This window comes from Ylistrum balloti, unplaced genomic scaffold, assembly GCF_031769215.1.
Source record: "Ylistrum balloti isolate Yb309-2 unplaced genomic scaffold, AGI_CSIRO_Ybal_v1 Utg369992, whole genome shotgun sequence".
In the NCBI taxonomy this organism is placed as follows: domain Eukaryota; kingdom Metazoa; phylum Mollusca; class Bivalvia; order Pectinida; family Pectinidae; genus Ylistrum; species Ylistrum balloti.
The window spans coordinates 759,591-776,932 of NW_026782074.1; the positions used below are offsets into that span (position 1 = coordinate 759,591).

The window sequence follows — 17,342 nt, forward strand, 5'->3', positions numbered from 1 at the left end:
ACAAAGTACATACATTGTAAGACTGATGTCATTTCTACCCAGGATTGTAGCTTAGTATGAGCAAGTCTTCCGAGGTATGATATTTGCTCAGTATGAGTCAATTAATCCATCAAACTTGAAGTTTGAAATACAGATTAATTTGAAGTTAAGCATGCTAAGTACACAATATAAATCTCAGTACATCAATGCACGGTTAGAGAATCAATAGTGTTGCTTTTTATCAAGTGTCAGCCTATATACCCAATGTAGATTTGAGTCATAAAGTCTTACTTAGTGTCTGTGGTAGGTCAGGCGGTGCATTGGTCTTACTTAGTGTCTGTGGTAGGTCAGGCGGTGAATTGGTCTTACTTAGTGTCTGTGGTAGGTCAGGCAGTGAATTGGTCTTACTTAGTGTCTGTGGTAGGTCAGGCAGTGAATTGGTCTTACTTAGTGTCTGTGGTAGGTCAGGCGGTGAATTGGTCTTACTTAGTGTCTGTGGTAGGTCAGGCGGTGCATTGGTCTTACTTAGTGTCTGTGGTTGGTCAGGCGGTGCATTGGTCTTACTTAGTGTCTGTGGTAGGTCAGGCGGTGAATTGGTCTTACTTAGTGTCTGTGGTTGGTCAGGCGGTGAATTGGTCTTACTTAGTGTCTGTGGTAGGTCAGGCAGTGAATTGGTCTTACTTAGTGTCTGTGGTAGGTCAGGCGGTGAATTGGTCTTACTTAGTGTCTGTGGTTGGTCAGGCGGTGAATTGGTCTTACTTAGTGTCTGTGGTTGGTCAGGCGGTGCATTGGTCTTACTTAGTGTCTGTGGTAGGTCAGGCGGTGAATTGGTCTTACTTAGTGTCTGTGGTTGGTCAGGCGGTGAATTGGTCTTACTTAGTGTCTGTGGTAGGTCAGGCAGTGAATTGGTCTTACTTAGTGTCTGTGGTAGGTCAGGCGGTGCATTGGTCTTACTTAGTGTCTGTGGTAGGTCAGGCAGTGCATTGGTCTTACTTAGTGTCTGTGGTAGGTCAGGCAGTGAATTGGTCTTACTTAGTGTCTGTGGTAGGTCAGGCGGTGCATTGGTCTTACTTAGTGTCTGTGGTAGGTCAGGCGGTGAATTGGTCTTACTTAGTGTCTGTGGTAGGTCAGGCGGTGCATTGGTCTTACTTAGTGTCTGTGGTAGGTCAGGCGGTGCATTGGTCTTACTTAGTGTCTGTGGTAGGTCAGGCGGTGAATTGGTCTTACTTAGTGTCTGTGGTAGGTCAGGCGGTGCATTGGTCTTACTTAGTGTCTGTGGTTGGTCAGGCAGTGAATTGGTCTTACTTAGTGTCTGTGGTAGGTCAGGCGGTGAATTGGTCTTACTTAGTGTCTGTGGTAGGTCAGGCGGTGAATTGGTCTTACTTAGTGTCTGTGGTAGGTCAGGCAGTGAATTGGTCTTACTTAGTGTCTGTGGTAGGTCAGGCAGTGAATTGGTCTTACTTAGTGTCTGTGGTAGGTCAGGCGGTGAATTGGTCTTACTTAGTGTCTGTGGTAGGTCAGGCGGTGAATTGGTCTTACTTAGTGTCTGTGGTTGGTCAGGCGGTGCATTGGTATTACAATCACCTTTCATCTAGGTGTCCTGGATTTGATTCTCAGAATGATAATATATGGAGTCACTTGTCCAACCATTTAAGTCTCCCATGAGTACTCAGGTTCTCTCCCACAGTTAGACCCTTCACACACATCTGGTCCAACAGTAGTGATTAATGTACATTGGGAATACATAGTCTCACTATTGTTGTAAATAAATATTACATGTAAGAAATTTAGGTCTTGTTTAGTGTAATCATTTGAATTGGACTTGGTTTTTAGATATGATTTTAGTTGTTTCTATGTGCAAAGTTTGAGTTCTGCTCATTATGTGGTTTGAGTCTTGCTCAGTGTCAGGTTTTGAATTATATTGTTTTGCTCAGTTAATTGATAGATTTGTCAAGATAAATACATCATCATAAAATTTCTTAATATTGTGATTTAAGTTTGGTCCATCAATCTAAAATGAAATATTTAATATTGGTGAACACAATGGCAGGCTACAATTTTGTTTTCTTTGTCCCTAGGGAATATGTCTCCTTATGTTCCGTGTATGGATAATGGATGGACAGATGCCATTATTCCAGCACCAGGACAATCCAGCCTCATTTTCACCACAACTCTTAACAAGGTATGTTTAAGTAGAACACCTGAACATTCCTGAGAGGTTCAAATTGTCTGCTAACTTACAATCACTAGAAAAGGCATATTGTTTTGGTTTTTTTTTTCAATTTCTTTTATAACATTTTTGTATCAAAAATATGATCATTTGAATGTATGAATGGTAAAATTAAATCTGTGTTTACAGGTCTTTTTCATTCCTGGAGTGAAATTTTCAGAGGATGTGATTCAATATCTAAATGAAGTAAAGTGCAAGATCATCTAAAACAGTTTCTCATGTCAGCTCGACTTTTCAAACAAAATATAATAAGTCAGTATCTAATATTGGTTTGTATAAACAGTCTGATGCATCACTAATTAGAATGAAAATGATAACATAAGACCATTTGTTGAGAATTCCTTTCTTTACATATAATTTCATCCATACAAAATCATATTTCCTTCTGTCACCATTTTATAGTCATTGTGTAACTCCATGTAATTAGAGATGTGTAGATAATCAACAGGTTCACATGAGTTTAACAGTCTGTTCAGTGTCACGGTGGTAGAGCACATGATTCAAAGAAGAGTGTGACATTAATTGACCACAAATTACATGAAGCATAAAAAGAAATATGTTGTAATCACATAAGAAATAAATAAGATGGTAGGATAATGGCTTTTTGTCAGACATTCACATTTGTTAGAATTACATGGTCTGGCTCCAACAAAAGTTTTTATTAGATAATTTTGCCTGTATGCTATTCACTGATGACAGAATGATAAAAGACAACAGTAAAATTTGTATTGATGTGTCACCCACATAATGTTCTTTCAGCTTCAAGTCTGCATTATCTTAACAGCTTTTGTGCAGGTTTTATTGCCTGCTTTTCATTGATAAACAACTGTTAAAATTCACTGTTTCTCACTTTGTAGTAGGAACCATTGTCACAGGGAAAAGAGAACTTTCATCTTCTCTCCTATTTTTCTGCATTTTTTGTATGACTGATGTCAACCTGTAGAGTAGATAAGTTCAGTTTTCGTGTTCAGTAAACTGTACATTCCTCTAGAAACAGACACAAAATTTTGAAAGCAAAAGTGAAAAAACAACATTTATTTTGGCCGCCTATAGCTGAAAAGTACTGATCTGTATAAAGTGCTTAAAATCAGGTGTGTTCTTACACAAACAACTGATTGTCTCTATAGATACAGTTGCACTTGATACCTTTATAACTTCAGTGTACTGGTATACACCTGACCAATTAGTGAGTTTATGCTATGGTGCAAGATTCATTGTTCAAGGTCACAGAGGTCAATCTAATGTGTTAAAGCCTTTAAACAACTCCTAACACTATTTAATATATTCAAATGAATGATCATGAACCACTTCAAAGGTCACAATTAAAGGTGAAATGTGTTTAAATTTCAAAACAATTTTTCCTCAATAATCAAGAGATTTCAGAAAGTGATAAGGGAAAACAGTTCACAAACTTGCAGGAAGGTCTGTCACTTTTACTGAATGACCTTAACCTATATTTTACTGGGGTCAAATGATCAAACATTTTCTAAACACCAAAAAAAGACATAGAAATAGGATACATTCCTTCTTTGGAAGTCCAATAACTTTGCAGACCTAAAGATGTTCGTAATTCTCAATAGTAGAATGATTTTACAAGCAACATTGAGTAATAGGTGAATGCTGCAAGCCTGCTGGGCCTTTTGTAAGTTAATACAAGCAGATCCAAGTAGCTATTTCAGATAATAAATTCAGATAAATATAGAGAGGTACATTTGTTTGCTTGCTTTAAGAAAATCAGTTTATTTTTTACCTCTCTGTATGATTGTTGTTAAAAGATGGCAACTTTCAGCATACACATTTTTGATGGAATCTACTAATTCAACATTTTTATCATTTGTTTATCATATTTATGTAAATTATCACTGCTTTATGGAAAGAAACATACATCTGTTTGTTTTTTAGGTAATCAAAGTATCATTTCATTCTTAACTAGATGTGATTAGATAATCTATTGAACACTTTGTATGTTTCAGAAGTAAGAACAAATAAAAGATATGTCTCGGTGTAACAAAATTATCTTAGCTGTGTTTTATGTTTGTTCACACGCTTTTACTTTCACGATGAAATGAAACATCACTAATTCAATGCTGAATATGCTTTGTTAGTATTTCAACAATCATTTATTTATTCATTTATTCAGGACCACAAAAAGGCTATGGCAAAAGGAGATTAGTGTAAATGTATAACAGTGTACATTTTATCAGATCAAAATGACAAATTAAGGTTAAAGGTCACAAAAGAAAATCCCCTGTGGCTGAATCACATGATATGCACTGGTGTGGGCCCATAAACAAGATTTATACAAGATTAGGTATTGTCACTGTCTGGGTAATGCTATGGAAACACTTGAAGAGGAATGTCATTTAGATATTTTAAAAACCAAGTCATAAGGATTATAATGTTTACTAAACTCTCCTCACTTTCACTGACTATCTGATAATGACTTAGGACAAATATTTGACAAGATTTAACCAGTTGATCTCTAATGAGGCCACTTAAACTGCAATTTTCTAAATCAAAGATTAGACTAAGGCATCTAAGTTGACATAAAAAGAACAAAAAAGTCTTGTGTGTGGCTCTTTTCTCACAGTTTTTTTCTTATTTCAGTTAATTTGTTTTTTACATAAGCATACACGTACATACATGGATTAACAATGAAATTTCATCACTGATAACTGTACTGCAGTTCCATTCAACTCTTTGTGGATTCATGTCAGTTATGTATCCATTAAACAAAGTACACATGTATTGATCAATGAGTTTATAACTGTGAAGACACTGGTTGAATTGTCTAAGGGATTAACCAACAGCTATGGCCCTACCTGAGCTGTGAGACTGGAATATTTCAAAATAGTCATGCCTGAAAAAAATGGAGAATAGAAGCAATTATTTAACAAATTTTGAAATCTCTCTTTGGGAATTGGGGATCTGCAGTTGCACGTTTTAATTGATTAAAGTCCAAGATGTAGTTTCAAGGATAGTAATGGAATAAAATATATTTGTGAAATAAAATGTAGGAGATCCTGCTGATCCTAAAGGTAAACAAATTAGTGAAAGTAATTGACCTAACCTTTTAAGTGGAGAATATGATACAATATTAAAATTTGAATTCAGCCTGAGGATCAAGCTGGTTTCATTTAATTTCAAGTTATATACAAAGCTTTCAAGCTCAGTGAGACCCCAGTTGTACAAAATTGTGTTTTGCAGACCAGTTGATTCATAGTCACTGCATATTTCAAAATTCATTAAAAAAATGATCATATGCTAGATCAATTGTGCTCCTCAGTAGTCAAATTGGTATAATGTTTTGGGTATAGATTATTTTGCTTTGAATTTCTTTTCAGTGACAGCAAATCAGGTTTATCTACTAACCAATGGTTAATCTCTATATTTAAGCTTTGGCCAATCAGGGTCTGGTTGTTAGATTTCAAGCCCAGAGTTCTGAGGTTCCTGGTTCAAATCCTTGAGTCTGACAAGGTTGCATTTTCCTTTTGAGGCTGTCTCAATATTTGGTGTAGTTACTGATGTCATCTAAGCGGAATCAATGATTATATTTCTAAGGCACTTTCAAACTTGATCTCTGCAGACTACTGTAGCTGATTTTTTTTCAATCTCTTACCAAGTAAGTGTTACATTTCACCAAGGAGCTTTTCCAGAGAAGTCAAATTGATTTTCAATTATACTCAATTGACAACATTTTAAGATATAAAAGCTGAAGAAGCCACTTAATTGTAGGAAATTTCTCTTTAACCTACAAACTGCAAGGTACTGTACCAATCCAGTATACACGATAGATGAAATAGGCAAAACAAAAGCGTGCTTGCCATAGGATGTCTTCTTTTATTCCTTCATCATCCTTGAAGCAGGGTTTATCATGCATATATTCATATTTCACCATATTGCTGTTCTACATTATTGACTTTTTATATATAAATTACATGGTAATATCAATTATCCAATAATTCTGAGATGAAATAATTATAGTTCTACAGTTTCTTGGAGTTCAGAAGGCTTTCTGTTGAGAACATAGAGACCTCAGTAGATGACATTTCTGGCACTGTTTCAGTTTCAATATCTCCTGTAACATCACAAAGCTGATGTCTCAGTTGGTGAGGGTACACGTCCAGTCTCAGTTGGTGAGGGTACACGTCCAGTCTCAGTTGGTGAGGGTACACGTCCAGTCTCTGTTGGTCAGGGTACACGTCCAGTCTCTGTTGGTCAGGGTACAGGTCCAGTCTCTGTTGGTCAGGGTAACCGTCCAGTCTCTGTTTGTCAGGGTAACCGTAAAAGTCTCTGTTGGTCAGGGTACACGTCCAGTCTCTGTTGGTCAGGGTACACGTCCAGTCTCAGTTGGTCAGGGTACACGTCCAGTCTCAGTTGGTCAGGGTACACGTCCAGTCTCTGTTGGTCAGGGTAACCGTCCAGTCTCTGTTGGTCAGGGTACACGTCCAATCTCAGTTGTTCAGGGTACATGTCCAGTCTCTGTTGGTGAGGGTACATGTCCAGTCTCAGTTCGTCAGCGTACACGTCCAGTCTCTGTTGGTCAGGGTACACGTCCAGTCTCAGTTGGTCAGGGTACACGTCCAGTCTCTGTTGGTCAGGGTACACGTCCAGTCTTAGTTGGTCAGGGTACACGTCCAGTCTCAGTTCTGAGCTTCCAGGTTGTCTACTGTCTCTGTGTTACCCACAGATGAGACAGATCACCAAGCTTCTTATATTATACTTGTCCTTGTATATGTCTCAGTCTTATGCTGGATAGGATTCAGCAAAGATCACAGCGTCTGTAAATTTAAAGGCTATGAATTCAAACTGTGTCCTTGTGTATGTCCCAGTTATAGGTTGGAATGGATTCAGTCAGCTGTAAATTTTAAGATTGTTAGCTGTGTCCCTGTGTTTGGATAATTTAGCTGTCTTGTGTCCTGTGGATGTACAGCAGCCTTAGATTGGACGAACGTCTGTAGATTTAATTGGTCACTATTGATTCACTAATGACAGAAGGCAGTGCTGTGTGATTTAGTTCATCAATCTATAATAGTGCTATTATATTGTAACTTGTGAATCAATAAAACAATTTTGTAAATATGCTCCAACAGAAATAGGAAATGTTAGCATTCCACAAACTAGGTTCAAAATCACGTCCTTGTTCTTATATTCATGAATGACAAGATAATTCTTTTCTCATGTTTGGTTTATTGTTGTTGTTTGTTTGTTTTGTTATCATAAAAGGTACTCAAGTTTTTTTTTTTATATTAAAATCAGCTTAATAGAAATCATCATTAAAAATGATAAACAAAGTAAGATGTGATGGTAAGTGATTATTACGATGCTGTGTGATGATTTACGATGGTCTTTATTGGTGTCTCATTCATTTCCCAGCCATTAAACTGCCGTGATCTATGATGGATGGAGTGAGCTGATTGTTTTTCTATGGGTTTAAAGCTCTCAGGGAATACACAATATATCAGTATACAAGTACATCTTCAAGATGTCAGTTTTACTGGTCATTTCATTGCCAGCCTTCCACAAAGGATATCGATTTGTGTAAATACATAATGTATTTGGACACATTGGTTTAAATTTAAACCAGTTATCTAACTTTGTAATATACATTGTATATGAATTATCTATGGGTTATGTTTGTAAAAAGGAAAATGTTAATTGCCTGTAATGTTATGACCTCTTTCAGATTATTGTCGTCTAAATGTCACTTTATTCTGTTTATAGAAACGAAAAACATCAGACAAATTTTATGTGATTGTGAAAAACACTGGGGTTAGGGGGAATACCTGCAATCCACACCAGTCCTTCTGATAAAAATGGTAATTATATGATATATCTGAGTGTAGAAGTGGAAATTCATTGTCTGTAAATCAGATGATGTTATGTTAATCAAATGATTAATAAAAGCATTTATGGTGTTGATGTTTATCAGAACAGCTTGACCATTTTGGATGGTCTGTAGTCTGTATCAATGATTATAGATTATCACTGACATTATGTGTTTAACAGAAATTGAAAGATGCAAGGCTGATAATGTATTGTACCCTTGTATAACAGATCAGTGCCTGAAATACACTGATACACTCTAAGAATTACTTATGAGTCTGATTGTAAAGATAAGTGACTAGAAAGTTTGGCTAGATTCCAGTCCAACGTCTTGAGAGTGCTTCCAAGCATTCAATAAGATATCTTTGTTCTGGTTAGTACAGTGTCATCCCAGCATTACAGGGTTAGGTGCCACAGCATAGTACTTACACCTATTATGGTTGTCAAAGTCATCTTTTTCTACCTGGTTTGTACATTAAGCTTCTGTTGGTATATGCTTGTTGAAATCAGAATGCATCAAACCATGGCTAGGAAAAATGCCAATCCTAGCTTAAAGTTGTACATATGACTTTATTGAAAGGAAGGATCTTGAAAGTTACTGAAAAGTGTATTATGCAGTTGGTATATACACTGCATGAATTTGATATTACAACCATTATCTAGAAAGCACACTGTGAATTTGAAGACTGTCAGATGTGATCCTTCTGTACTTTACATGATTGTTGTATTTTTCGGAACGGTACTGTCAGAATCCTTACAGATGAATCAATACACTGAGAAATATTCTATTCTCTATTGCATGTATTTTATTTTTCTCATGAAGAAATCTATAAAATGTTAATAAGAAATTCATGAAACAATTTAATTTCTGCTTTCATCCAGTGAACCTGTTAGAATATGTGGATTTAATGTGACTTGAGGAATCATTACAGAGCCTCTTCAAGTTAAGTCCTTGCATTTCTGCTACAGACAGTGCACCACAAAGCCATATTGTATCATAAATGTTACCATACCACAGGAACTGTAGACAAAACTATAACCTCTGGTTATGTCACTAGAGTCTTATCATTCAGTGATAATGTACTTTTAATGTAAATTCTGGGTGATCGAAGAATCATATATCCCTATACCTTAACTTTAATTATATACAGACTCTTTTTTTTTTTTTAAGTCTTAACTGGGATTTTGCTAAATAACTTTCTTATCAATTACTTCAAGTTCTGATCTGGGAAGAATTTTTGCTAAGCAATTCTTTTCCCATATGGAAAATATGTACATTAAGTAGAAAAAAATACTTATGATAATAACAAGTTTTGCATATACTCTGGTGATATTAAGTTAACAATGCCAGAAGTCATATTTTGGAAGAGTCAATAACTTGTAATATAACAAAACATGATATTTGTGAATACTTTACCTAAAAAGATGCCACATTAAACATCTTTATTAAAGACGTATTAACATGAATGACCGCAAGTATGAATTTTTGTCAAAATCAAATTATTTGTGGTTCTGTGGCTTACATTGTGTTGTGTAGAAAAAGTGTAGTAATGGACATTTAATTAGAGCATTGATACAGAGAATGAAAGAAAATGTATGAGGCTTGTATCACTAAACTCCAGCGTTTAATCAGACTAAAATGTAAAAAGGAGTGTGTTCATCAAGTTGTAGAAACTAGCACCTATTTTAGAGAAACATAGCATTGTATAGGTTATGTTAACATAGATACAGATTGCAGAGATGGAGGAAAGAAAGTATCACAAAAACTATGTAGTAATTATAGTCAGGATAGCAGGAAAATGGAAATGGAAAAACTCATGGAGTTATACCGACTTCAAGATATCAATGGTCACTAAGAATCAAGAAAATCACAAGAGCCAGGGCAAGCAGCAACTTCTCAAGGCCTAACCCTGTAGCTTTAGACTGTCTGGATACAAAGAAAGTGGTAGTTAGAAACATTTGAAAAACGGCCAATTTTCTAACGTTCATGTCAGGGATGATTTAACACAACACAAAAAAGAGAATGATAAAAGGAAACAAAATGAAGACAGGACTAAAAAACAGATGATGGATTTATCTGCAGGGTTTGTAGCCCACCCAGTCAGAAAAGACAGATTATAAGTGTAGAAACAAAGTGATATCACAAAATAGAATCATACTTGTACTGTGATACATAAACTTTAAATAACTTTAATTTAGCAGAGTTCATAGAAAACATTCTCATGTTATAATAGTTTTAGTATTTTCACTATGAACAGTCATAGGGGATACTCCTTTGCATGCTCACATAAACAGCTTAATATGCATAGCACTTAAGTTTCAGTGACATTGAGCATCATGAAAAAACGCATGTCATGTGGTGGAAAATATTTCTTTTTGAGAAATATGGAGGTTGTTACTTTTCAAATGCATATCTTTCTCACAGTATTCAGTCTCAGTGATAAAAAGATTTAGTTCTTTTATACAAGTGGTGACTAATAAGAGATATTATGCATGCTGAACTAATAAGGAAATATAATACACAAAAAATTGGTCTTAAAATCGAGTTCATATGCAGCAACATTATATACTTTGAGTATGGATGACTGCCAATACCTTCCGAGCAATAAATGATCTGTGGGTGTTAATGGCCATTGGAAGTTCCTTTTCAGTCATCCAGTGGATTTAAGGTAGGAACATGGGGGTATTTTGAGGTAAAGGATTAGTGAAGTATGCCAGGGAGCAAAAGGAGCATGCATGAGTTCACTTCTACAGCTGTGTATAAGTATAGAAATTATCGGCTTATGATGAGAGGAAGCACCTTTACAACTCTAGATAATATGGACGATATAGAAATGAAATGAAATAAGTTATCAGATTCACCAAACCAAAATAATTTACACGCATGTGATTTTTGTTGTATGGGAGAGGAGCATATTAGAATATTTGGATCGTCATAAAAATCAATTTATTAGTTTTGAACACTTTCCAAGGACACCATATTTCCCTCTGACGGATGATTCTGTGATGTTATCTAGAATGCAAATAAATACCTAAAAAGTCTCGATAATTATAGTAGTTATCAATATTGGTGATGAGGAGATCTGAGTTTTAATCTAAGTGTTGATATATATATAGGTTTTTAAATGTCTGCTGTTTAGGGCTTGAATGGAGAAATTGTAACACATTTTTTTCAACCAGTCCATCTCCAAATCTTTTCTGTTTAATGATACCAATTAAATATTAATTGAACTTCACGAAGTGCATACTTCCCTTTATCATTAGTAGTTACTTAAGATTGCTCTAAAGGTGTAAAAGTCAAAGGTCAATAAATAAGGCTACTATTACTAATAGCAGAACATCAGATTCCTCACAATGAGTTAAGTTCTGTTTAAGTGAGTGTGGTTCTTTAGCAGACCGTGTTTGCTAGGTATCTTTTTCTGGTCCCTGAGGTATAGGCAAAGATCAGTGGCAGACTGTTCTGGTATATTCTGTTATATATTTTTCAGCTTCTGGTATGATGTGATTTGGAAATAGTCGGTGTGGCTTGTATATACATGAAGTGTTAAATATGATCCCTGTCATTCTTGTTTGGCTTAGTTGGAAGAGCAGGTTGATTATCACACTGGAGACCTGGGTTGGATTCCTGGTAGTAGCAATCAATAGGAGTGTATATTTTTCCGGTTTTATTTCCACATGGGTACTCACTGTGGTGAAAATGAACAGGGAAAATTATGTTTCCTTAATTTTGTTGTAATTCTTCCTGCTAAAGTCGGACAACTTTGGACACTTGTTAGTTTTTTATAGTGAAAATGACTATAGGCCATATTTGTTTACCTGGAAGACATATAGCTGTATTTCTTCATGGACCAAATCACTGCAGACACTCTTATGTAAATGTATTACAATTTTTTGTACTTATGACAAATAGGCAAATGCATCTTAGAATATAAATATTCTAATTATCTTATGTGCTTTCTTCTTGTTGATATTGAATTTGTGTTGGTGAGTCATGCCTGTATTTTCTTGTGATATTTGCATTAAATTGAAAGATTAACAAGTCATTATAATTACCAAATAGATACAGTGTCTAATCACTATAAACCTGCAAATCCAGTCACCGCTGCAGTTTTAAAGCCAAAGCTGCCAGGTTCAGACCAGCTACACTCCCTGTTCACAAAAGATTGATCATTAGTAGTGTGGGCACTACTCAGTTCCTGTGGGAGGTGCAGTTGAATTAGCCTGGCAAACTATTACTGGCTCTGTCTTATCCCTCACAAAGTGAAGGCGGAATAATATTGTTTAACTGAAGAAAAAATTCACACCATATTGTTTAGTCAGTGCTTCAGTAGGGGTTTAGCAGTGAAGATGTTATGAGCTAGATTTCCTTGGAGGGTCTCAGGATTTATCGGCAAAATCCTCCATCATAGGAGGAATCAGCAATTAAATTGTAGAATGTTTTTAGCAATTGTTTATTGGCAATTACTGGTGTATAAGACTTTAGCAGTGTGACAATCTTATGGATTATGATTTTTGTCTCTGTGGATTCTGACACATGATGTGTCAAAATTCTGTTTCAAGCAAAATCCTTCATTCTGTAGACCAATGAAATATTCTAGATGTAAAACTTACAATGTAAAAAGTTTATTAAAACAATAACACAAAAAATAGAGTATTGTTCTGTGCTCTGAGAAATTTTAAAGGCTAGACACACATACAATACTATTATTACCATAGTGATTCTGCAATAAGCACTCTTCTCGGGGGGAAACACATTATTTCTTGAAATCAAATTTAGAGAATGGGCCTAGTACAAGGTAATGAGATTCATTTATTTGGTTTTAGATGAACTGATTTTCGGAACAACGGTATCCAATGTAATTGAGCTTATTATCATGCATAAATTGGCTTACTGCCATATAAATAGTAATGTTGTTTTATTTTTGTTATACATGTAATTGATAATGGTTCAAATAATTGCGAACTCTAGAATTCAAAATTAATTAAATCCTTAGATCTTAACCATGAAATCAAATTTTTTACAGTGTGTGCTTTTTCTGATCTTTCTCAAGTGCAAACTGTCTGTAATAAGATGATTATAGGATTTATTAAAGTATTAGTTCTATCTAATAACAGATTGAATTTATTCATGGAACATCCACCAGTCATATGAAAAGTATGAGATAATGCTTAAAAGGATTGGTTTTCCTATTGAACAGTTTTTAAGAATTAGCTGCTTACTATGAAGTCATTAGTAACTTGTCTAATTTTTTGGGAACATGAAATTGTTTCCTTGTATCCAGATTTAAATGATGAACATGTGTAGAGGGATAAGCAGCTACAAAATTTTGATATCCCACAACATCTGATTTCATAATTTCATGTAAGGTATTATAGTAGTTTCATATTTTCCTTTGTTTTATTGATAATGTTAGAATAATAGTTTTGTTGGAATACATCAATACTGTCTTGTTGTTTAAGGTAACTAAAAGGAAGAACATTTTTAGTGCACTGTCTATGATGAATGAATTCATGACCTTCCCAATTGGTTTAAATTGCTTTAGCTAAACAATATCATGATGCAGATACAAAATTTATAATTGACTGAAGGTCTATCGTCATCTTTTGTTTAAGATGTATTTATTCTCATTAGGATCAGGGGAAAAGGCATGTTTTCTTTATATTTAAACACCCATTCTTCCCAAGCATGTAATATAACAGGAGGACAAGTTGACAGCTGCCTCTGACAGACTGTAGAGAATCAATACTATCTCAGTTAGCAACTCTTGTAAAGATGCTAATTGAGGATGAAGCCAGCAGTTGAAGACTATTCTGTCTGAGTGTTCTCTTGACCATTTCAATACACAGCTGCTTCCCTTGTCCATCTTAATTGCAGCTGAAACTGTTTGGTATTTGCTATCATATATATAAATTGTCAATCCCAGACAGACCCAGGGGAAATGTGTGATATTGCAGTTACCCTGATGATCAGCCTGCATTATGAACAGGAACCCCAAAACTTTATAGACAGCGTATATAAAATGCTCGGAAAGAATTTTAGCTATTTTATATGTTGTGATGTTGGCCAATAATGAGAAATATTGCTACACCCATTGACAATTACTTTCCTGTTTATGTGACTGACTAGCTATATAGTGGAAAGACACACTGTCTATGAGGCTCTACAAACACAGAAAGATTATAGAATCCCAGGAGGTCTCTGTTTGTGGAAGATATATCAATCTGAACCATTATATGTCTGTGTAGGGAGTCATACCCCAGTATTCAGCCCAGCACTTGTCTGGTGGTACCAATACCAGATTTATCAGCTTCTGCATTAACTTATGTAAATTCTGTTGTGGTGAATGCAAGAGCTGTGGTGTTTTGTACTTATTTACTAAATGAAATTTGTTGTTGCAATCTAATTGTTAGCTGACAAAGACATGCGTCCAATTTGAATGTTTGTGGGGTTTATTGACAATGATTAACCAAGGTCATTTTGAGGCGGTGTTTGCTTTTAGTAGCTGGTGTCTATCCTACTGAACAACATACAGGAGGCCAGTCACATGTCATCCAGAGCAATTAGAGTGTCTTGTCCAAGGACACAATCATATTGACACAGACCAGTCCATTTCTCAGCTTCCTAAGAAACACAAACCACAATGGGTAGTGAGTGTCAAACCATTCAACTCAGATCTTCATCTGAGGTTATATTCAATTTGAAGTATTAGAGAATGAATCAATGAATATAGTAAAACTCTATTGAAAATGTTTTTGCTTCAGTATCTTTATTTTGTGTGTGTATTATCTTTTAAGTGTAAATACATGTAACAAAACATTTAAGAAGGTAGAGGATAGGTGTTATATAGCATTATATAGAGGATAGGTGTTATATAGCATTATAGTTTCTGTTCACTTACAAATAACAGAAATAGTTCATCAGTGATTAAACATGTCACTTAACAAACAAAATGTTGTTCAGTATTATTTTTTTGTATACAACATTTGAAGTGGGATGATTGTCTTCTTGACACTTCTGGTATGAGCATTCAAAATTAGTCCTTTCACATTGATTTCCAGACAAAGGTAATTTTCCACCTTCAGTCAAATAATAACTGACAGCAGCAATTCACAAACTTTTCATCAACAAAATATTAATTTTGGAACAAAATGGATATTCACATAGGAAATGTGCTTTATCAAATATATTCTTGTATTAAATCTTTTGATGGTTTGGATTAGATGAAGCAGAAACAGCTACTATAGGTTTCAGGGATTTGTTGTTATGGCATTCCTGGGGGATTACTCTTCCTAGCTAGATTAGGTCCAATCAATAGTGATTCAAAACGTACAATTCTCTATTTGAGTTAATACAGGTACCTTCATTGAATGCAGATGACAGTCAAAAGAACTGTCCTTGCAAAAGGATGAGAGATGTTTATCATTGGTATGGACGGTATTATGCTTACACAACACAGCAGGGATACAGACAGGACTTTGTGTGACTGACAAGCATAATATAAATAGGAATATGTTTGCTCTGACTGTAAGTTAATCCCGAAGGACATGGTTTGTAATAGTGAAAGCTAAGAGCTATTGGGAAAACTGTCCTTCTGCAGTGACATATAAATCAAATTTATTTGAGGCCCAGTTTTATAGGTATATCAGATTTTGAGGTAGATTGTGCTCTGCCTATATCAATTGGACTGGATAAAGTTAATCTTAATATTCATTGACAACGTTATTGCTGTAGAAATAGTGAAATCAAATTGTTACTAATATGGCCAAGAGACTCCATAGTGATTTGAACGGATGAGAAAGAAACCCAAATAGCAAATCATTTCCTCACAGCAGGAATATAGACACAAATTGAATAGACCATTCAGGCGATGCCCCTGCCGTATCTGACATAGATACAATATACATACTTCAGGCGGAAATGACAGATGGAATTATGAAAGCAAAAAGATTTGATTTCCAGGTTTCACCCTGTTACTATATTGATTCCATAATAACAAGGTCAAGGTCAAACTATCAAATGATCAATTTCGTATTTATAGGTTTTATTTTCAACTTTACGGAGCAAAGTGGATAGAAAAAAATAGACATATTACCGAGCTATTCCTCTGGAAAGCTCTTTTGGGGAAATTCAGGGTAACCTTTAAGTTCTGCTCAGGAAGTTTGGGAATATTGACAGATTTAATCTGGCACAACTCATGCAAAATCTAGGCCACGATTGAATTCTAGTGATGTCGCTTCCTACCAGTGGGGATCTGACAACAACATTACCATAAAGTATCACCAGTGGACATAATAGAAATATCAACCTTCATGTCATTTATGAAAAATAATAATTTTTCAATGAGACCTTTCTGGCAGTCTTTAAACTTGCTCATGCTTATTAAATCTTCACCATTCTATCTTTATCAGAATTATGTCCAGCATGGATGTCATGATGTTGGATTGTACAATGTCAGCTTTCATATAGCTGGGGTAGTAGGGAGATTTGGAACACCGAACTTGTCAGGCTTAAAATCATACTGCTTTACAGTGGTCAAAGAGCTGTTCTTTCTTGTATATGTAAAGATTGATCGGTAAGTGGCTAATGTAGAGAATATCTGTAAGGTCCTCAGATGCAAGGACAGGAATGTGTATTGTTCAATAAATTTTGTGACTTTATTGTAGTATCGTAACAACAATGCTACATCTGGAGGTGAAACTAATAAACTTAATTGGCTGGTTTTGTTTCCAGCAGTTTGCCCTTCAAGGTTGAAAATGATTTAGTTATTCCTCGTGAAAACAAAAGCAAGTTAACCTAGAGATGGGCCCTGGATATCCCCATGGGTATAAGGAAGAGACGTTTAAGACTGATAAAAGCTTTGATTATTGGAAACAATATGATATGATGGAATGGTTTTAATAAAAGCTATATTTTCAGTTCTGTATACCACAAAGCGAATCATCTTTAGAGTCATATGAGGTGTTCAATCTTTGTATGTTTTTATCTAAAGAGAGTCTTTAGTCCAGGTTTGCTGTAACAAGTGCTACCATGTTTAAATTCATTGGAATTGACATATTCAAAACTTATCTGATATATGAAAATAACAAAATTTCTTAAAATATGATGTTAATGTGCCTCCCCATCTAGACTTATGTGGTTTTTTCCATCACCTTGGATTTTCCAAGGCCACCTCTTAGGCTCCAAAATTGATAGGCCTATAGCATCACTGACAACTCCACGAAAGAAGAAGAACACATGTTAATACAGTTTATATCATTGTTCTGCTCTACTGTATCTAAATCTAAATTTGTATTAATAGGTGCTATT

At 35.2% G+C, this 17,342-nt stretch overlaps 1 protein-coding gene across 1 annotated transcript in view; it reads left to right on the top strand.

The window, feature by feature from the left end:
* Positions 1–17,342, top strand: part of LOC132547984 (protein O-mannosyl-transferase TMTC1-like) — a 60,026-nt gene that overhangs the window by 18,806 nt on the left and 23,878 nt on the right. The window contains exon 6 of the mRNA XM_060211799.1: positions 2,058–2,161. Within this exon, the coding sequence (XP_060067782.1) occupies positions 2,058–2,161 (104 nt within the window). The remainder of the gene's footprint in view (positions 1–2,057; positions 2,162–17,342) is intronic.